The sequence below is a fragment of the Rhinolophus hipposideros genome (genome assembly GCF_964194185.1).
Source record: "Rhinolophus hipposideros genome assembly, chromosome: 8".
NCBI classification, from domain to species: Eukaryota; Metazoa; Chordata; class Mammalia; order Chiroptera; family Rhinolophidae; genus Rhinolophus; species Rhinolophus hipposideros.
Genome location: NC_138054.1, coordinates 87,297,342 through 87,318,930, shown reverse-complemented (window position 1 = coordinate 87,318,930; position 21,589 = coordinate 87,297,342). Strand labels below are relative to the sequence as shown.

General features: G+C 42.0%; 1 protein-coding gene across 8 annotated transcripts in view; it reads left to right on the top strand.

The window, feature by feature from the left end:
* The window catches only part of VPS13D (vacuolar protein sorting 13 homolog D), a 229,268-nt gene that overhangs the window by 76,655 nt on the left and 131,024 nt on the right, over nt 1–21,589 (top strand). For 4 of the 8 annotated variants that reach the window (XM_081057696.1, XM_081057692.1, XM_081057699.1 and 1 more), the window contains 10 exons: nt 962–1,169; nt 2,073–2,147; nt 4,423–4,629; nt 5,842–5,931; nt 8,282–8,422; nt 10,824–10,946; nt 13,322–13,396; nt 17,205–17,310; nt 18,553–18,705; nt 20,523–20,658. In XM_081057696.1, the coding sequence (XP_080913822.1) occupies nt 962–1,169; nt 2,073–2,147; nt 4,423–4,629; nt 5,842–5,931; nt 8,282–8,422; nt 10,824–10,946; nt 13,322–13,396; nt 17,205–17,310; nt 18,553–18,705; nt 20,523–20,658 (1,314 nt within the window). The remainder of the gene's footprint in view (nt 1–961; nt 1,170–2,072; nt 2,148–4,422; nt 4,630–5,841; nt 5,932–8,281; nt 8,423–10,823; nt 10,947–13,321; nt 13,397–17,204; nt 17,311–18,552; nt 18,706–20,522; nt 20,659–21,589) is intronic. The other 4 variants (XM_081057697.1, XM_081057694.1, XM_081057693.1 and 1 more) reach the window with 3 other exon arrangements.

The following is a 21,589-nucleotide window of genomic DNA, read 5'->3' as shown; positions in this document are numbered from 1 at the left end:
TCCGTAAAAGTTTACAGAAAGAACGTAGGTAGGAATATTGACTGTGAGTGAAACTCAAGGTAAGGCTTGTCTGTGTGGAGCGGTAGGATGTAAATAGGCAGAGAGCATGCTAGAAAGCAGTGCAGTCGGGCAGGAGTGGCCCAGCAAACGTAAGACAGGAAGATCTCACTAGTACGAGCAGGTGTGTAGTGGAGTGAGGCGGTTGTAAGGTGTAGAAGCAAGGGAGGGTGAAGCCAGGCAAGGAAGGCTTAGGAATTTGGCGTTGTATTTCTTTGGTCGAGGGGGAATGCTTATTAATCAGTCCATTTGAACCAAAGGAGAAGGAAAGAGACAGAAAAGCCATTTTGGTTTTCAGCCTTTAAAAAAATTAAAAAATAAGTAAATAAATAAAGCACCATACCCAGAACATTCGAACAGTCATGCCATTTTTTAAAGTGGTCTGGTGTTGGTCTCTGTACAGCTAATCTCTGAGGAAGACCAGATTTTAGGAAATAATAGTGTGGCACTCGACTCATTGAAAGTTATGTTTGAATAAAGAAGAGATGATTTGGTTGGTTGGTCAGTTTGTTTCAGAGATTTAAAATATTAAAGAGATCAAAGCAAAACAGATTAACAAATGTCGCTAATAGGTGATCCTGTCTCCCCTGGAGTCATTCTTTGACCCTCTGCTTTAGTGATTACTTGTATGAAAGTCATCCTACTGAAATACTAGTTTTAGTAATTTTCCTAACTTAGTGGTTTTTATTTGGCACGGTTTTGTGAACATTTGATCTCCTACCTGAGACATTTTACCTCATGACTATTAGTGCTTGATTTCAAGATCTTCCCAGTCTTCAAAATGAGAAATTTAGTGTAGTGTCTATTGGACTTCTGAAACTTGCATTAGGAATTGTACCTGTAGGAGGTGTGGATATAAAACCAAATGCAACTTTAAAAACTGCCTCCTTTTTAATTTTGATAGATTCAGTTACAAGCCCTGGATATCAGACTCTCCTATAATGATGTTCAGCTATTTCTTGCCATTGCAAAATCCATCCCAGAACAAGCCAATACTGCAGTGCCGGACGCAGTGGCCTTGGAGGCCAGTTCTGGTAGCTGCCTTCCTGGTGTGGGTCGAGTTGGAGAGGAAATCAGAGACGGGACAAAACGTACCTTGGATCCTGTCTTAGGTAGGTGTTTGACTATAAAACCTACTCAGTCTTCTTAGTAACTCTCCTTTAAAAAAGTTTTTTTTTTAAATTGGGGAATATTGGGGAACAGTGTTTTCCAGGACCTATCAGCTCCAAGCCAAGTCGTTGTCCTTTGATCTAGTTATGGGGGGTGCAGCTCAGCTCCAAGTCCAGTCGCCGTTTTCAATCCTAGTTGCAGGGTGCGCAGCCCACCATCCTATGCGAAAATGGAATCGGCAGCCCTGTTGAGAGCTCACGCTCTAACCAACTGAGCCATCGGGCTGCCCCTCTGGAAGCTCAGCGGCAGCTCGTTGTCTTCAGTCTGGTTGTGGAGGGTGCAGCTCACTGGTCCATGTGGGAATCGAACCAGCAACTGCGTTTTTCAGAGCTCGTGCTCTAACCAACTGAGCCATCCGGCCACCCCAACTCTCCTTCTTTTCCACTTCTCAGATTTATTTTCGCATTATTAAATTGTTCAGAGTGTAACTGTATGTCATTAAGTATAATTGTAAGTCATAATTATGCCTAATTTTTTTAATTTAAAAAGAAACAAAACACCCCATACCAACCTGCTCTAGCCTGTATTTCCTTTTACAGTTTCTTCCAGAGTTCTATGGATACTGCTAAGGTTTAGTTTTAAACTTTGCGTTTTTCTCCAAAGTTGTGTGGATAATACTAAGTTTCATTTTTAAGCTTTTAAAAACATAGTCAATATGTGGAAAAGACTCCTAAAATTTTCAGGGTATACTTGATAAAAGTCTTCCATGAGGAACCTACTTTGCCTAGAGAAATGAAATGTTTTAGTCACCAGTTTCTGAATTTTTTCTTTTTTTCCTAAATTAGTCTATGGGTTAATTTACATAAATTTATTTATAAAAATCGTATATCATTTTTCTCCCTTAGAGTTACAGTTGGCTAGACTACAGGAGCTGGGCTTCAGCATGGATGATTGTCGCAAAGCTCTTTTGGTGTGTCAAGGTAATTTGAATAAGTGTTTCCATTACCTCTTCTTTATCTTGATAGTGTACTCCTTTTCCATTTCCTCCCTTACTCCTCCCACAATGTGACTTAAGAGCTGGAGTGTATTTTGAAGACCTTCCGTGGTCTTCTTTGGGTCAGTAATAATCAGCAGCAGTACTTCATGGTGGATCAGAATATGGGCTCTGGAGCTGACTGCCCGGCTTCCTTCAGATCCTTACTCTGCCACTTATTGGCTACTTATTAGTGACTTGGGCAAGTTAGTCTCTCTGTACCAGTCAGTGCTTCTTTATCTGTAAAATGAGGATAAGAGGACTGACTTCTTCCTTTGGAAGTTTGACATATACAAAGCGCTTAAAAAAAAAGTGCCTGGCACACATCAAGTGCTTTACAGATGTTAGCTGCTATTACTCTGGTAGTGGTAACGGTGGTGATCCTGGGAGTCATGGCCACGTATTGAGTTCCTGTATGCCTAACTCTGTCTTCTCATTGAGTTCTCATAACCCTTGGAGGTAGGCATTATTATCCCCGCATCAGATGAGGAAACCGGATCAGATGGGTAAAGTAAACTTATGTAAGGTCATCTGTTGGTGAGGGGCTAGGATGGGCTGAAAGCCAGGTCTGTCTGTGTTCTTTCAACTGCATCACACCACCTCCCTACCTCCGTCTGTGTTCCCCTTTCGCTTAAAAAGAGAGATACAGCAAAAGTTGTGTTTTATTTCAGTCTTTATAATTGTGTTTATGTTCTTTTTCTATTCCTCTAGAATGTATAGATATATATAGACACATATATACATATATACATGTAGTATTTTGTATATTGATTGTATCGTAAATAGTTTTATAGCCTTTTTGAAATAGTCTTATTGAATAATTACAATTTATGACATATTTAGTATATTCCCATCTCATTAGAATTTTGTAAACAATTTGTAAAATTGACCTCTTAAGGATATGTTATAATTTACTTAAACATTTTCAGTTGCTCTGCATTCTTTCAATATTATACACAATTCTATAATAAACATGTTTTGGTATGAACTTTTGTCTACATCTTTTAAGTATTTCCTTTGTGTAAATAATATTGTAAGTCCTGCATCAAAGGGTATAGATTTATTTTTTTGGCTGTTTACATGAATTGATAAATCTTCCAAAAAGATTGTACCAGGTTACTCTCTTGATCAATTAATGTGTGAAAATGTTGGCCTTACCACGTAGTTGTCTGCATTAATTATCTTTTTCCTTCTGAAAAAAATGAAGGTGGACCTAGTTATCTTATGTTCTTTAGTTTTGTTTTTATGTACTCATCATTGCTTTTTGGTTTAATTTTATACCTCTTAATGTTTGCATTTCCTATTTTTTAACTCTTTAACAATTCAAGCTTTTTGGATTTTTGTTAATTTTTATTTCTTTAGTAACTAAGGTTTCATTCCATCAATAATGAAGACAATAATAGTAACTAATGTTTGTTTCTAGAGCCTTTGTTATATGCCAAGCTCTGCTCTGAGAATTTCCCACGTTCTCATTTGTTTCCTCCCCATCTCAGTTCTGTAAGTGGGTGCTGTCGAGCACAGAGAGATCGGGTAACTTGCCCAAGATCCAACATCTAGTTAAGTAAGTGCCAGGATCCGAAGCCAGGCCAGCTTGTTCTAGAGCCCATGCCCTAACCACTTAGCACTGTTCCTCTGGTAATTTGTAAGTATGCGGGTTGCATTGCTTTGCTTTTCTTTCCTTCTTTTTTAGCTCTAGCAATCTGGTTGTATTGAGGGAGCTGTTATTTAATAGTTGTATATTACACACATGCAATTCTCATTGCTGTCTGTTCTGAAGGAATTTGTGATTGGCTGAGAAAATGAAGTATGCACAAAATAAGACATTTGAGACTATTACAAATCTCCATATCAACATATGCAAAATGACCTAGTGAAGATTTAGAACTTGAGTTCCAAGCGGCATCTGTTTGGATCGTCTCTTTCAGCAGGTGCCACAGTAGGAGGAAGGATGGCTTTCTGGGGGCAAATTGAGCCAGAACATGAAGGTGTGGTCAACTGGAGCGGAAGGCATGCAACAAAGAGGACCTTGTTCTAATTGCTTAAAAGCAGAATTCCTGTTATTACACTCTTTTTTCTTTTTGCTGTCTAAGAATACATCTGGGATCAGGGTTCACTTGGGTTATCCAGAAGGTCCCTCTACCCTTCATTTCTCTATTTCCTCTTGAGTTGCTTGCGTAGCTGTGGGAACTGGTAGGACTAATCACCTTTTAATTTCTTTGAAGGACAATTGAAAAAGGCAGCCAGTTGGTTGTTTAAGAATGCTGAACCTCTGAAGTCCCTTTCCCTGGCGTCTAACAGCGGAGAGAGCCAGGGGATGGTGCCAGCACAGCTGATCTCGGGCGTGGAGATTAAAGCTGAGAGTGTGTGCATCTGTTTCATTGATGATTGCATGGACTGTGACGTTCCTCTCGCCGAGCTCACCTTCTCCCGTGAGTGTTCTCCTGATTTTCAGGTTCATCGAAAAGATTTTTGGTGATCGCCGAATTATTTGGGGCTTTTTTTTTTTTTAATGTTATTCATGCTCTCCTCTACTTAATGGTATGGGTGACATTTAGATAGTGGTTTTACATATGTGTTTCATTATTTGTATTTTGAAGAAATGTGTATTTATTGGCCATATGTGGCCTTCAGCCTATAGCTTGGGAATAATCGAAATTGTCATTGACAATTATATTAATAGCTCTAGCTAAATAATTCCTGATCGCTCCATTTAGTTTTTTTAATGTATATAAAGGTTATAGTGATTGTAGTGTTATTAAAGGCATTTATAAGATAAGTTCAGAAAAGAATGCTTCTACCCTGTACATCTTTTGAAAATAAAAGACACAGTCTTATTAGAAAGCTCACCTCAGAGTCTCCTTCTTAGGGCCAGGGAGGAGGCGAAGCCCTGTCCTTCTGAGAATTGTCTGCAGTAGAATGGGGACGAGGGTAGAAGTGCTTTATTCTAAGTCGCACCATTGTAAGTGGTGGGCGATGTGGCTTCTGAGCAAAGGAGCTTCTCCTGCTGTATCTCATTTCAATTTTCCTTTGTTTTGAGCTTGTTAGCCTCTTTTCCCTTCAAGAAAAATTTGGTTCTAGGGATTTAAGTCGATCTTTTCCACATTGTAGAGGTTTGCCTTTTCCCTGTGCTTCTGGGAACTACAAGGGCCACGTGATTAAAACTAAGTGGTATGTGGACTATTTCCATGAGTATCCTTTCTGCAGGGCATCACTATTTCTTCCTTTCTATGGTCAGCATAAAATTTTGAGCTAATATTCATCAGGACATGACAACTCTTAATCACTCTACCTTCTTTTCAGTTATTCAGGTAAAAATTATTTTTAATGTTCCCACAGACTTCAGATACACCTGGGTGCTGGGGCTGGGGAAGGCAAATGAGGTGTTTGTCTCGGTCACAACATTTGAAGGGGTGCCAAAACCCTCAGTAATTCAGATGAATAATATTTTAATGCAGTGTTTTTAAAAATCAGAATTTATGCAGAAAAAGTGCATGATGAACCAAATATCAAATTTTTGTGTGCTTTCTTACGGGCTCATCAGTGTTAGCTGTAACTAACATCGCTTTGATGGGATTTGTTTATAAAAGAAAGTTTTGGTTGTTCCCGCCTAAACGTTACAGTAAGATTTGCTTTCATTGCAGGCCTGAACTTTCTTCAGCATGTGAGAACCAGCCCTGAAGGCTACGCCCACTTCACCCTTTCTGGAGATTATTATAACCGTGCTCTGTCAGGTCAGTTTAAACATATATTATGGTGGGATTTAAAAAATAACACAAATATATCCCTGGGCCTATTTCTATATAAATTTTGCATGAAGGAAAAAGGGGGTGGGGCAGGACAGGAAAAGATTAAAAACAAGCGACTACATAAGCACAAAATATACAGGTTTTTCTAAAAACATATCTGATATGTTGCAACTGAATTATTTAAATAGAAATTTCGATAGTTAATTCCTTTTGATCCTGAAGTTTGGCTCATTCTAGACCATGAAATTGCTCAATAGTGAAGGATCATTTGGCTGGCCCTGATAGTAGCTAAATTTCAAGGGAGATTTATGCCCATAATCATTTTAAATTTCAAGCTTCCTCACTCCCTCCCAGACTTGTTTGTTTCATTAGAAGCATACCGAGTCACTGGTAAAGTGTAACTTACCGTACCTACTCCCTAAAGTAAAACACAGGTGGTCAGAGCCAGCTCTTCTCCTAGAGACATAAAACCTGCATATACTGCAAGCCATTTTCAGGTTTCTTTCCTGCCATTGGAAAGGCCAAGGTCAGGGCCTATACAGATTGACATTCAGGAACTGGCATGTACCAGGGCCGAGCTGCTTGAGCTGTGAAGGACTGTACCTTCAGAGAGTTTTTAGTAGGTGTGGACAAAGTAAACAGAGCCTTGCAATGCCATCTGAGGCTTTGACCTCAGAGGGATTGTCCCTTTGATTTCAGTGGAAAATTCAGCTTCAATTTGTTGTTGTGCTGCTGAATGATTGTTCTAGAGTAGATGTCACATTTGATGTTATATTGGTTAACCTTTTCCCTCTCTGTTCTGGATTCACTCAAAGGTAGCAATCGCATTTTATAATTGTTTAAAATGTTTAACTTTAGAATAAGGGCCCAAGTCTTTGAATTTGCGAGAAACTCTTCCAGGGCACATGGTAGCTGTTTTTCTGAGAATCATTTATTTTCTCAGATCAAGTGTTGTTTACTTTGAAATTTGTATGAACACATTCAGGCCACTAAGTGTTGATGTACCTATTTTGTGCTACATACTGGATTGTATTTGTATTGGTAAACCACCTGAACTATGACTGATTGAGTATATTTAGAAAACTGTTAAAAATTAACTGGCCTTGAAAAGGATCATGGTGAGATACCATTTTTCTCACCCAACAGACTGGCAAAAATTAGGTGTGACACTACTAAGTACTGGTGAAGATGAGCCATAGAACTCTTACTTCCTCGTATTGGCATTGTAAATTGGTACAACCACTTTGGAAAACAATGTGACACGGCCCAGTGAAGTAGATTGAGTGTACGTGTACTCACAACCCAGGATTATGCTTCTTCTGTGTCTATACTCAGGAGAATCTCTTGCCTGTGTGTACCAGCAAATGAGCACAACTCGGCTATAGTGGCCTTCTTCATGATAGCAACGAACAAATCCAGTGAATGTCGCTCAGCAGTAGAATGGATGGATTATGGATGGGTATTCTAAGTGGGTTACTATTCAGTGGTGAAGACAAATGTGTCACAGTTACATGGCATCAGTATGAATGAATCTCAAAGATATGTTGAGCAAAATAGAAACTTGCAAAAGAATACAGGCAGTTGGATTTCATTATGTAAAGATCCCCAACAGGACAAACTAATCACTAAGTTCTTAAGAAATGCATGCATATGTGGTAAAACTATAAAGAAGAGCAAGGAAATGATTAAAGATTCCAGCTAATGGTTTCCGGGAGTTGGATGGGAGAGGTTGGTGGGAAGGGGGGGGGGGGGGATTGAGGTGGGGGAGGGGCGCTCGGGCTTCAAAGGCACTTGTAATTTTCTAGTGCTTAAGCTAAATAGTGGGTACATGAGTGTTTGCAGTAATTTTATTCTTTGAACTATATGTTTTTTATATGCCTTTTGTACATGACGTTTTAAGTTAAAAAGTTTAGAAAACTTAATTTCCAAGTATACCTGTCCGTTTAGCCAATGGATTTTTGATGTAAACAGGAGAATCAAATTTAATAGTTACTTCAGCCGCTGATACTACTTTCCAATCTTGGCCTGAAACTCCTTTTTCATTTTGAGTGTTTCAAAAACAGGTTCCCCTGCTCTCTTTAGGGCATGTAAACTTCTCGCCTCTGGAAGGCCATGGTCAGGGGGTACATACACGCTTTTCTACTCATAGTCTCTGGCTAGTGTGGGCACCTGTAAGGTCATCTGGTGCTCAAGATGGTGCTTTCATTGTGAAATCAAATTAGAAACAGAAAGCTGTTAAGCTATAGTTTGCCCTGGCCCAACATTTGTGAACAGTGCTCCCCTATAAACGCTTGATATCTGCCCAACAGATGTCTTCTTTCCTGTGTTCTTTTAGGCTGGGAGCCCTTCATTGAGCCATGGCCATGCTCTGTATCCTGGCAACAACAGGCAACTAGTCGTCTCCACCCACCTCGACTGAAGCTGCAAGCCAAGGCTAAGACCCGTTTGGATGTCAATATCACTTCAGTATTAATTGGTGAGTGGAAAGTTGCCTTTAGAAGATTGGTACATTTCTGTCCATAAGTCCCTTGTCGGGAAGACTGTTAATCCCCTTTTAGCAAATGCTTGGTCTCATTCGAGACATCACTTACGCATCAGGGCTGCTTTCCTGAAAAACCCTAACATAGCCTCGTGGTTCTTCTAAAGCCATTGCTCCAGAGTTGACATCCCGTGTTAATGCTATCAATGATGAAACAAGAGCTTGGACTACTTGGGAAACCTAAATGTCCATCATGAACTTCTTCCCCATCATGCTTGGTCACTAGGGTTTTTAAATGTCCTAGAAGTGGGTTTAGATTCACTTCACTTAGGCTATTCACAAAACAATTCATAAAAGATGTAATTTTGACTATGTTTGCAGGATAAGTTGCCTGTACTGTTTCCCATCAAGTACCATGTTGAGCTAACTGAAAAATCATTGGGTTAGGGGGTTGCCAAGCTAATGGTGTGTGTTCTGAAACTTTCTTTGACAACACTGAAATGTACATTCCTGGATACAATGTAGTGAGTCAGAACCACTCTATGCTGGTATAAATATCCTCTAAAAGAAGAGTAACTATCATACGATCAGGTAGTGCCTACCTTCCCTATGAAAACTCACACTCATTGTTGGAATTATCTCTGAAATTTCTTCAGTGTTGGATCGAGTCGCTCAGAAGATCCTTTGGTTTATTTCATGTCAGACTAAAATGGAGAGAATGCATAGTGAAATGAGACCATAAGTGTGTTGGTCCCCAAATTTTAAAACCACTGTTTTACATGATCAGATATTTTTTATTCATTTGCCTGGATAGTAGCATTTCCTGTGTAATAGTAAATTGATCTTATGATCCTTCCATATTATTTTGACTCGTGTTATTTCTTATATAATCTGTTCACCGCAAGTTTAAAGTTTGAAAAGCTACAATAAGAGCTGACGTCAAACAAGAGTTCTATCGATATTTTTGGTGAATATCTGTCTACTTAAAAATTTCTTCCAAAAGGTATTCTTGCCAGTGGTAAAGCTTTTTTTTTTAACCTTCAGTTTCTTATTCCTAATACGGTGCTGAAACCCAGAAACATTGCTGTGATTGCTTACTGTTTAAATAAATCTTGTTTATCTAGCTAATTATTGGAACTGAAAACCAGAAACTAGTAATTCTTGTTCTAAAAAGTATAATACCGTAATTACTATAGTAGGTCTTTATCCACGTGTGGTACATCGTAACTATTTTGTTACCTCTCTCCATTGTAGTTCTCTCAAAAGAGTAAAACCAGGTTGGGGAATTGGCAGCTAGATGTCCGCCTCTTTAATTTGGTGGGTTTTTTAACAGCCTCCTAAGTGGTCTTTCTGTCTCCTAACCCTGTCCTTTAGCGTGGGATTCCATGCTCTTCATACACTAAGTCATTCTCTTTTGTAGACCTCTTTGCTTTGTTCCTACCCCAAATGCTGTGCCAAAAGTCACATCCAAGTATTCATTGTTCCCTGATTGTGCCGTATACGTTCTTATTTTGAAATCTTTGCATATGCTGTTCTCTCTGCCTGGAATGGCCTTGTATCCCCAATCCCATTGGTAAACTGTAATCTCTACTCATTCTTCACGGCCCAGGACAAAAATCCCTGCACCAAAGCTTCCCGTGGATTTTGGTGTGTAACCCCCTACTTCTGCCAAAGCAGAGGAGATCTTCCTCTGTTCTGTGCTCCCATGGAATTGTATTTATATCTTGGTGTTAGCTCCTTTCACCTTGTGGTATGCTTTTGTGGTAATGGTTGTTTTGTTAACATTAATTTCTTCCTGTGGAGTATGAGGTTCTCCATGGGAAAGATTTTCTTAGAACCTAATACATTGCTAGCATATAGTGAAGCATTCAACAAAAGCTTATTTTGCTGAATTGAAATTATCTGGGGCTGGCCTGGGGGCTCAGGTGGTTGGATCGCTGTGCTCCTAATGCTGAGGTGGCCGGTTCGATTCCCATATGGGCCAGTGAGCTGCGCCCTCCACAGCTAAGATTGTGAACAACGGCTCTCCCTGGAGCTGGGCTGCTGTGAGCAGCCAGAGTTTGCTGTGTGCTGCTGCTGGCTGCCAGGAGCCGCCCGGTGGCCAGTGTGAGTGGCTGGCAGCCATCGTGAGCGGCCGGCAGCCGGTGAGAGCTGCCGTGAGCTGCTGTGAGCGGCCGACCGATGACCAGTGACTGACTGCCTCAGCCGGGGGGAGCTCAAGGCTCATAATACCAGCCTGGGCCAGGGAGCTGTGTCCTACACAACTAGGCTGAGAAACAACGGCTTGAACCTGAGTGGGCGGGGGAGGCAGAAGAAAGGGGGGAAAAAGAAATTATCTGACGTGAACCCTCAGTCTATTCGACTTCTGTTCTTAATGTCTTTGGGGAATTTTTTCTAGACCAGTACGTAAGCACCAAGGAATCGTGGATGGCAGATTACTGTAAGCAGGACAAGGAAATCGATTCAACCACATCAGAAGACTGGATGGGCTCTTCAGTGGATCCTCCATGCTTTGGACAAAGTAAGATTTTTATCTACAGATGTCTGACTAAATCAATGCTGACCTATGGAGCCATGTTTTATTGAGAAATCCAAATAGAGCCATCATTTTCTATGGAAAAACCAACAGGAAATTCTGACTATGTCCTATAGTTCTATTTTAGTCTTTACGAGAGACATTTTTCTGGCACCAAGTACTTTTAATGTGAGCTCTAATTTCACCTTTGTGGGAGAGAAAGGATCTGTGATAGGTTATTCCTAAATTCTGGTAACATTGCATGCGAGCTGGTATACCTGGATATACATCCGTCAGCCATCTGTTGGTCAGTTTGTGTTTTATTCGGCAAAACTTTCCTGTTGATTGAACTGCTGGGCTGGATTTTTAAAAACATCTTTTCAGTCTTCTCAATCTAGAGATAGTTAGGTTATATTTTTGAAGAGAGGGAGGGCAGGATCCCATGTGGAAAAAATTGTTAAACGGGGGGCCCTGTATTGTTCACAAAGTATAAAAGAATTGAATGCCCAGCCTCTTGAAGAAAGAGGAGTCAGTTTGTTCTCTGTTAACGATGTTTTCTTTCCTCATTTAATGCTTCATGGAGCTCTGATTTCCTCAGAGCTGGGGAGATTGCAGTGGCCAACTGCGTGGTCCTTAGTTGTTCCACAAGCCATTGTCATTCAAATTCAACTCAGCCCCAGCTCTTTCAGTGTGGTTTCCTTGGGGAGTCTTGGCTGGACTTCACATAGCTCATGAATACTTAAATATTCCATCTGGTGTGCAAACGTGTCACAGGGAAGATGGATTTTCATAGTGTATGAAGTATTTGAACTGGTTCGTCTCTCTTCAGGGTGTATAAATGGACTTTCTATCTGCCTTGTACTCCTAGAAGGAGGGACAAGGAAAGGTCAGCTGTGCTTGCTCTTTGTATTCCCAGGCTCTTGCTTCTGAGCCTCAAGGTCATTGCTTAGGAGCCAGGGCTTTTCAGATATCATCAGCTTCAATTTTTGTTTCTCCTCTAACCTTCCCAATTTGTGTGTCAAGAGAATGTAATATGGAAGTCTACCCAGAAGACTCTAAATAATCTTTGTAATGTGTCATGTGTCTTAGAAAGTGTGTTTCTAAAAACATTATTTATACAGGAGGTGGGTGTGAACTCTAGGACGGCCTAATCTTCAGGATTCCAGTGAAGGATTGTCTTTTGTCTCTCTCCCTCACACTTTTTGAAATGTTTTCCTCTTTCTTTATAGTTAATAAGCTGCCTTATCTATGTTAAATGCCTCTGCTAAATTAAAGCCGGATTTTTATTTACTTACAGATTTTTATGGTTACATAGGCTTATAAAGGTGTGATCTTTTCAATTAGACGTAAGTGAATATACCTAAATTTCCAAACCTCTTTTCTTATTGGAAATTCTTGGGTGGTAGTAAACCACATGGGATTCTATTTCAGCAGATCTACCAAAATAATTGTGGGGCATTTGTTTTGAAGGTCGGTCTATTTGAACCTTGTTGAACTGACTGCAGGCTTTCAGGTCTTATTCATGAATATTTAGTCACTGTCCCCCCAAATTTGTATGTTTCAGTCAAGCCAGTGTCAATGTGAGCCCTTGGAATAGAGATTCTTAATATGAAATTCAGCCTAAGGGAGTGCTGATTTCTCACTCTTTCTTTAGCAGGGGAAAGAAAATAATGACCTCACTTTTGACATAACAGTTGTTGGCCTTGTAGAGTAAGGGCTGAGCTTCTGCAGGTAAACCTGGATGATGTGGCACCTTACTGAGCTTACTAGTTTTGTATTACAAGGCCATTTTATGGAAATGTCAAACATAAATATTCTAAAAACTTCCACGTTTAATTTATAATATAAATAATTATTTTGTGAGGTATCATTTACTGTGAGGTAAATACTTAGTACAGACTGTTGAAACCTGGTGCACAGGCTGACTCTTCCCTTGAATTTTTGAGTCTCCTGAGGGATTAGCATTCAACTGCTCCTGCTTTTCCAAGCGGAACGGAGCAACTCGCACTAAAATCTGTACTGATTGGTGTTGGCGACTTTTCTGGGCCGTTTAAGACCATACATGCTTTAAATTAAAAATCCTCAAAAGGCTTGTCATTCTGTTCAAAAGAATGTTGAATACATTTTCTTTCCCCAATTGAGAAAAAAAAGGAGCATGCTTCCTTGACATGGCCTCCCCAATAAAGGCCAGCGTCAAAACTGTCTGGCTCACTTTATCAGGTGCCTTCTTAGCTCTTAGGAAGCACTGAAGGGAATGACCCTGTAACCGCATGATGCTTGCTGTTTTTGTGATGTATCCTACTTGTGCTTATGCTTTGAAGGTGAGTCTTCTTATTAACTCCATTTATTCTTACTCTAACTTTGTCTCTCCTGTCTACCAGGCCTTCCCCTTGTCTACCTTAGAACTAGGAGCACAGCCAGTCTGACTAACCTAGAGCACCAGATGTATGCTAGAGGTACAGTATAGCCAAGCGAGGGCTTATTTCATTTTCCTGTTTTGAGAACTGCCTTGGACACCAATTTTCTGGGAATGGGAGCTAAGTGGGAGTATACCCAGGTTGGAGTACTTTGGGTTAGCAGCCAGAAAGAGATTTCCAACTAATGAACAGAGCGACACCTTGTATAAGAAGGAAGGGATGTGCTGATTTGCACGCTGGCTCTTCCATCTGTCTTAACCCTCGGTAGAAATGGCGTCCACTCCACAGCGTCTCATGCACAGACATGCAGTGTCAGTTAGAGGTGATTTCTCATAATGAAAAGCAAGTAAATGAAGGGAAACCTCCCCCATCGAGCGGTGCTGCCGGTCTTTGTTTATAGCATTTCCAGTGAACGTTCATTCTTATGGTAATGCAGGGGGCTCTGTGGAATAGGAACTGTCATGGTCAGGAAAAGAGGACGTATTTCCCAGTAAATCATTGCTTAGACACAAACCATAACTTCTTTCGCTGTGAATTGAGGTGCTTAGGAGATAGCAAAGAGAATGCTCGTTCTTTCTCTCTGTGACCTTTCATGATTCCCTGAGAATTCGGCTGGTAAGTAGATATGATAGAAAACACCAGAAACACCTAGAAATTGGAATTCCAGGAGGTGCGTGTCTCCATCTGTTTGAAGGAGTGCGTGTCATCGGATGATTTATGTTTGTACTTCGCTGACACCAGATCCTGCCTGGGGCATGGCATAGTTTGATGCATGTCGAATAAACATATGACCTTCAATATTTGGGTGGGGGGGAAGGCCAACAGAGTTTCCTTTACCAGGAGTTCAGAATATTAATGCATGGGCCAGGACTAGGGGGTGTTTTTTTTTTTGGAAGGTTTTACTGAGGTAGTTGTTTGGGGATGGCTCACAAAGAAAGCCCATGATTGAACCTTCATGGATTTATACCCTGAGCTTCGTTATGTCAGTTCTTTACTCTTTCAGGCTAAGCAGAGCATTATTCCTGTTTACCTCACGAGGTCAGAGAGGCTCAGAGAGATCACGTAACTTGCCTTCATTCACATGACTAGCTAGTAGCGGGTCTGGGGCTTTAATCTATTATGATTTACAAACCAGGTCCTTTCTGACAGACCGAGCTGCTTATATATGATGAAAACCTACTCTGTTTATAATGGTCAAATTGCTCTGTGAAACAAGTCCAAAGGGATAAAACTGTCCTCAGCTGGAGCCATTTGAAGCCAGAGTTGGATGTGAGGAACTTCAGGTTCTCTCAGCCCACAAAGAAATTAGGTTTGGTCACTACAGTAGATGCCGATTTCCTGAGGCCACCAGGGAATACCTTTCTCTTTGATGGAATTGAGAATTTTGTTCTCTGGTGCTGTGCCAAAGGCAAGTCCACAGTAGATTTGGACCCTAACGCGGGAGATGTCAGATTTGTCCCCTGGTTCTGGGTTTGGACTTGTGAGCACTCCATGTATTTCTGTACTCCGAGAAGCAGGCTGCTGAAGTCAGTGCCGCTGTGTGTAATCAAAACAAGGAGCTGGGGGACCTAAGCAGTGTGCCTTCCTACTGTGTTTCCCTGAAAATAAGACCTAGCCAGACCATCAGCTCTAATGCTTCTTTTGGAGCAAAAACTAATCATAAGACCTGCTCTTATTTTACTATAAGACCGGGTTTTATATAATATAATATATGATATGATACAATACTGGGTCTTATATTAATGTTTTCTCCAAAAGATGCATTAGAGCTGATTGTCCGCCTACGTCTTTTTTTCGGGGAAACAGGGTAGGCTATATAATTCCAAAGCAATATACTTGTGAATATCTTTATATGGATTCCTAGCACTTTATTCTGTATTACAATGTGATCAAAGCCATTTGCCACCTGTTCTTTTTAAATCTAATTTGCAAATGGAAACCTGCAGTCTGGCTCACAGTGGGATATGAAAGCACATCTGGCTTCCTTTCCTCCTGGGTGCTTTATCTGCTGTAATAAAGCAGCGCTCTCAGCGCAGTCATGGAGAGGGAGGTGCCTTTCAGGGTGCCCCAGTGAGGACTGTTTCCCCTGCAGACAGCTCTTAAAGTTTTTACTCCCCCTCTGCTCCTGTCAGCAGCCTCACAGCTACTTCTTAATTTTCTACTTGGTGAACACTATTTTTTCCCCCAACAAATCTTGGGAACCAATTGAGGCCATTGGGAAGAGAAATGGGTATATTCTAGGCAGAGAATATCTCTTGAAGTATTTGGGGTGTCTCTAAAGACTAACCACGGATTGTGGGAACACGCTGTAGACTGCTTTTTTTTTTTTTCCCCAGCATATCATCCTTTGTCAGACTTCCCCGAGCCATTGCCATTACTAGACTAGAACTTGCCTTAACCGGAAATTGTTTGTTTTGTAGTGTTTTTAGTATTAACTTCTGAAAACTTTAGAAGATGAAGGGACAAAAAAAAGAAAGGGATCACTTTTTGAAAGGCAGTTGTAATTCCTGACTTAGGATACTGCCCCATGCCTTTCTCAAGAAGTGGGAGCGGCACGGTTTGTGGCAGCCTGTCATCTTGTTCAGCTGGCAGGAAACATGTCATCCTGGAAGATGATTTTACTTTTGCTCTAGTGTTCTCAGTCAGCGGTGGCAGTCACCTCTACATGTCCTTTGCTCTACAGCTGCAGACCATTTGGGACCCGGTCTTTTTGCAGGCTGCCTCTGTGCTTTAAAGCTGGACCCACAGGGAGGCGGGGCCATACCCACTTTTGTTGCTGCTGTCTGTGTGACAGGAGCACGGCCGCTTGGAGGCCCCAGCACTGGACTGCCGCTGTCTCTGTGGTTCCTGCTGCCACCTCCTCTTTTCTTTGTGTGGCCAGTAGAGGAGCCGCAGGCCCTTGGTTAGAGGAGCCGGTGCCCCTCCTCACAACACTGTCCCATGCTACACCTCGGGCAGTGGTGCTGGCAGCCGGATCGAGGGCAGCAGGGCACTGGACAGCCTTCTTCGGCTGTTTCTGGCCTCATGGTCTCTCACTTCGCTGATTTCTTCTAGTGTTTATAGTTAGGTCAACTCTTTCTAGACTTTGGTTATTTACAGTCTTGTATTGATCAGTGTCTCTTTCCAGTTTCCCTGATTAGAAGCTATTTTGTGAAAAGAAATCCTATTTTATGCTCCTTTTGTAGTTTCCATAGTATGTATCTTGTAGCAGACGGTGGTGATATCTATGTCAAAAAATGAGCTAAAAATTTTATTTAAAAAACTTTGGGACAGTATATTTCTGATCTTCCAGGGAGGGAAAAAATAACCCGACTATTACTATAAGAGAATAGGAAAGAATGTTTTTATTTTGTTGTGGTGTGCAGAATAAGACTGAAGCGTAACTTTTACACAAAGGAGGCTTTATAAAGGACTGGTGTTTTGGACAGAGTTTAGTCAAGTATGTGTGATAGATCTTACTGCACTTTGGGTTACCTATTTAGGTTGTACTTCTTGGGGGTGGTGGGGGTCCATTTCTCTCTCTCTCTCTCTCTCTCTCTCTCTCTCTCTGTATTCTAGCCAAGTTAGGCCCTGATGCCTTCTGCTGAGATAAGGCCCCTGAGAGTTGTGGGAGAATTGGGGGCTGGGAAGAGTCCATTGGCAGGAAGGACTGAGTCTTCCCAGAGCAGGCAGCCCCATGTGTGGAGATCCCATTTGTCCTGCCCACACACCTGTGGCAGTACCTTCTCTCTCCCCACCTTCAGCCCCTTTGCACAGGAGACCATTGGGGGCGCTGTCTGTGGGAACAGCCGGGGAGGGTCTGCCACACAGACTGGGGATACTAACACTCTTCTCCCTTTGTCCGCAGCAGAGGTAAAAGCCCCCAAGCGCAGGCAGCCCTTTGTCCCGTTCGCTCTGAGGAATCACACGGGCTGCACTTTGTGGTTCGCCACCTTGACCACCACGCCCACCAGGTGAGGAGCGCTTGGTCTGCCCCCTGATCCCCCTCTGCCACCACAGGCTCTGTGTGCCAGCCCCGCTGAGCAAGGTGGGCCCTGCTTGAAGCTCCTGGGTCCTATTTGAATCAGGAACTTGCTGTCTGGTTGAGATTTATGTTGGAGGGTCTGGTGCTGTGTGGACTCGTAGCCAGAGAAGTAGGTCCTGAGTCTAAACTATCCAAATTATGATCCTGGTGCCGCTGCACATTATGTTGAAAGTCAGAGTCAAGCAAATTAAGGATGTAAGTGGCAAGTGTGAAAGAGAAGTCATTCCATCTTTCCTCTTCAGTCCCCTCCGCCACCACTTTAAAGGAAGCTGTACATGGTTATTCAACCAAACATTTTACATTTTTCTTCCAAGACTGCTTTGAAAACACCTCCCATACCCCACCTTTGTCCCTCACCCTCCCATAAGAATTATCTTACAAACCTTTACTCCAGATGGAATTGGGTGGAGTTTGGAGAATAAGAATTTACCTAAGCCGAGTGAGAATGTTCTCTAACAACTTTCTGCTTGTTTAGACCTTGGCTCAACTTTCCAAATACATGCTGATCTATCCAGTTTAGGTAATGAAGTACATGAAATGAGTCACAGAATCGACTGGTTGGAAACCATGTTTTCCCTGCCTCCACTAAGTATGCTAATGCTTTACAGGAGATGTTTTTTAAAAAGAGTTCAGATCTGTTAAATTCTAGGTAATCACTTAAATACTACTTTTAAAAATCGTGACTCAGTTTACAAAGCACCCTACGTACTAGACTGCTAGACTCTACTGCTGGAGGCAAGTGACTGTGAGATGATAGCTTTCAGTTATTTTTTGTATTGGGGAATATTGGGGAACAGTGTGTTTTTCCAGAACCCATCAGTCATTGTTCTTCAGTCTAGTTGTGGAGGACGCATCTCAGTCTCCGTTTTCAATCTTAGTTGCAGGGGGCACAGCCTATCATCCCATGTGGGAATTGAACTGGCAACCTTGTTGTTGAGAGCTCGTGCTCTAACCTGCTCTAACCGGCTGAGCCATCCGGCCGCCCCTAGCTATCAGCTGTTTTTAAAGTGTCAGATAAGTAAGCTGTGAATAACCATGAAGGTAACTTTACTTACTGACCTTTTGAGTCGTTCTTTGTGGTCAGGTTATATGGGCGAGTTCCGGGAGGGTTTCTGCTCCCAGCTCTGTGTGACAAAGAGGGACGAGCTGGTATTGTCTGATTTGGTTCCAGGGCTGCACTCTCTCACAGCGGGAGTCCAGGGATAGTTCCAGAAGGGAATGGAACGTTTCTTGACGATGCTCACAAAGTTAGTGAGTGGCGGGAAGTCCTCACGGGTGAAGAGCTTCCCTTTGAATTTGAAGCACGAGGAAAGCTAAGGCACAGGTAAGGCGTGGTTTATTCTCCCTCCCCTGCTCTCTATGTGATACGATATGATATGATGTATGATAGTCCCTAATGTTTTGTCTTTTCACAAATAATGTTTTATTTTTAGAAGGTATTTTGAAAATTTGCGTTTCCTTTTAAAAAATATGACTGTCTTTCTATCTTGGAAATACTTTTTTGCCCCCATTAATTATTTCTTTATTTGACATGGTGAGGTGACAACCTGTGTTTTTCCGTAATTTGGTTGAAGTATAGGTAGATCATAACACTCAAGTTCATTGCCTCCTAGCCTGGTTTTCATGATGCAGTGGTGACATGGTATTCTTAATAGTTTGTCACAGCCTGTTGATTTCAATTTTACGATACATATGTGCCACGTAGCACTTTCAGAAAGCAGATGTTTTCAGGAAGCAGAGCCAGAATGATAAGGAGGATAAGAACAGCTCATCTAAGGTGACCACTCGCTAATGCTCTCATTCTTGACACATCCATCCAAGGGACTGGAACACGTTAAAGAGGTTATGGCTGGTTACTGAGAGATCATAAAATGTCTAATAAAGTGTTCTTCTGTTTGCAAACATTTTTAAGTAGAAGGGCTAGCCAGTGAGTAGTGAATAGGTTAAGATTTTAGCGTTTGGGCCTCATATCTGTTTCCAAGGTGAGCTGAGATTTACAAGATGTGCTTCAGCCCTCCGTATTTGTATGCTTTCATGATGCTCTAAGCCTTTGTGTGCAAACCTGCTCCTAAGTCAAACTTGTCTTCCTTTTTCTAGCTTGTACCAGCACACTTTTGTTTCTTGTGGCAAGAGTTCTGAACTTGTGGGCCCCCAGTGATTTTACAGGAAAAATATAGTTTTAAAAAATCACTGTGCTGGGTATACGCAGCCAAAAGCCCTGTTAGAATTTCCAAGGATGAGTGCTGGGCATTTTCCTGTTCCACAAAGTTCCTGGAGAAGCTAAGAGAACTGTTGGATGTGTTTCTTAATGAGCACTGCCTCTGTTATATCAGGAGGGGTTTGACCTCTTGGTCAGTTTCCATGTTTTGGAACCCATTTCAAGTTCCACTGTTCTGCTTGAATTCATCAAAATAAATGCCTTTTCTGGCTTTTCCCCCTTTGGCACACTGTATCCCACTCCCTGCCTCCCTCCCTTCTTCCTGTCAGCCTCAAATCCAGTCCCCCATTTCAGACTTCTGGCTTGAATTAGGCAAAATCTAAAATAGAATTAAATGTGCCATTTCCTCCCGTTCCTCCTGTTCTGCCCACTGCCTTCTGCTCCAGTTCCAGCTGAGCACTTCAGCCCTTAAACTCAGAGGGCGCCACCTCGTAACCTGTCTGTAGTCTTGTAGGTCTGAAGCCACGTAACCCAGTGTGATTCTGAGAGAAGTAAGCTATTCAACAAAGAACCCAGAGGAAAGTGTCGTTGAATGCATTTCCAAGAGTATGGTTATATGATTAAATTGCTAGTACAACATTTTACTACCCCACTGAAATGGTTTTAGCTGACGTCACAGGTTTATGAAGGTTGGGGTGGGGTTGGTAAGGGAAAGACCTGGGCTGATGTACAGATTTGCGTGGTTCATACAAAAGGAGGGCAAACGCCACTCTTGCTCAAGGTTTGCGAATCTTGCAATTTTGTTTTAAGTGTGAAACTCTGTTAATACAGCCTCTGCATTTCCCTTGCATTAGGCAATCACCATAAGGCTTAGCCAACTGGGTTTTTCTGTCATCGTGTAGTAAATCAGATTTGACTCTGCCTCTACTTTCCTTTCCTTTGTAAGGTTGTGCTCACTGTCTTTTTCTGTGTTGTGCCTGCAGACACACCCATGACCTCCGGATCCATCAACTGCAAGTGAGAGTAAATGGCTGGGAGCAAGTGAGCCCCGTGTCTGTGGACAAAGTCGGGACCTTTTTCCGATATGCAGCACCAGATAAGAATTCATCTTCCTCTACGGTGTGTGGCTGGGGAATGACTGTAGATTGCGCCCTGGCCACACCCCCTTAAAGCCAGCGTCTTTCTCACAGCTCAGCCTGTGAGAGCCTTGCTCTAGTGAAGATTTCTTGTTCTTTATTTCCGTTAGCTCTAGGAAGAAGACATAAGATCTTTTCAGTTTAGTCACAAGCATTGGTTAACAATATGTAGATAAGACCTCCAATAGTTAATTTCAGTAGAAAAACAAGATGTAAAATTGACGTTAACACATACTACCTCACTGTGCCGATCCATTTCATACTCAGCTGGCCCACCTGGCAATTTACTAGTCTGCCGAATATGTATTGGCTTTACTTCACGTACTGTTATGCTTCCTCTATATACTCCCTTCTTTTAGTTGCTTATAATGCTGCTCCTTGATCCTTCTGGCACTGTCTCTCCAATTTCTCCACTCTGGCATAAAGACGGATGACCACTGTTAACATATCCTCTGATCTCACATCCTCTCACACACCCTTTCCCAAGCTTTTCCCCAGCCTGCAGTTCCAGGTGGACGACCAGCCATGGGAGTGATGAACGTGCAGGTACCGGAGAGGCTGGCGTCGCAGCTGACGTGGCCACCGTGGGTGCTCGGGCCCAGCACTCCTGATACTTCTGGGATAGCTGCATTCATGTTTAGGCAGCCAGTGACGAACGAGTAGGGTGGCGTGGATTTGCAGAGATGTGGTCGCTCCTGTCAGACCTGCTTTCTTCTTGAAAAATGTTCTTGGAGAACACTGTTTTTTCTACCGTTCCTCTCTTGTGCTCCAGGCTTCTTAGAAGAGGAAACTTTCTTTTAAGATTACTCTTCTGCCTAGATTCATGTCCAGTAATGATAGGCCTGATTTCCCCCAGAGGCACCTTTCTCTTGCATTGATGTGTTCTGAAGAAATTTGTGTACCTGGAACGGTTG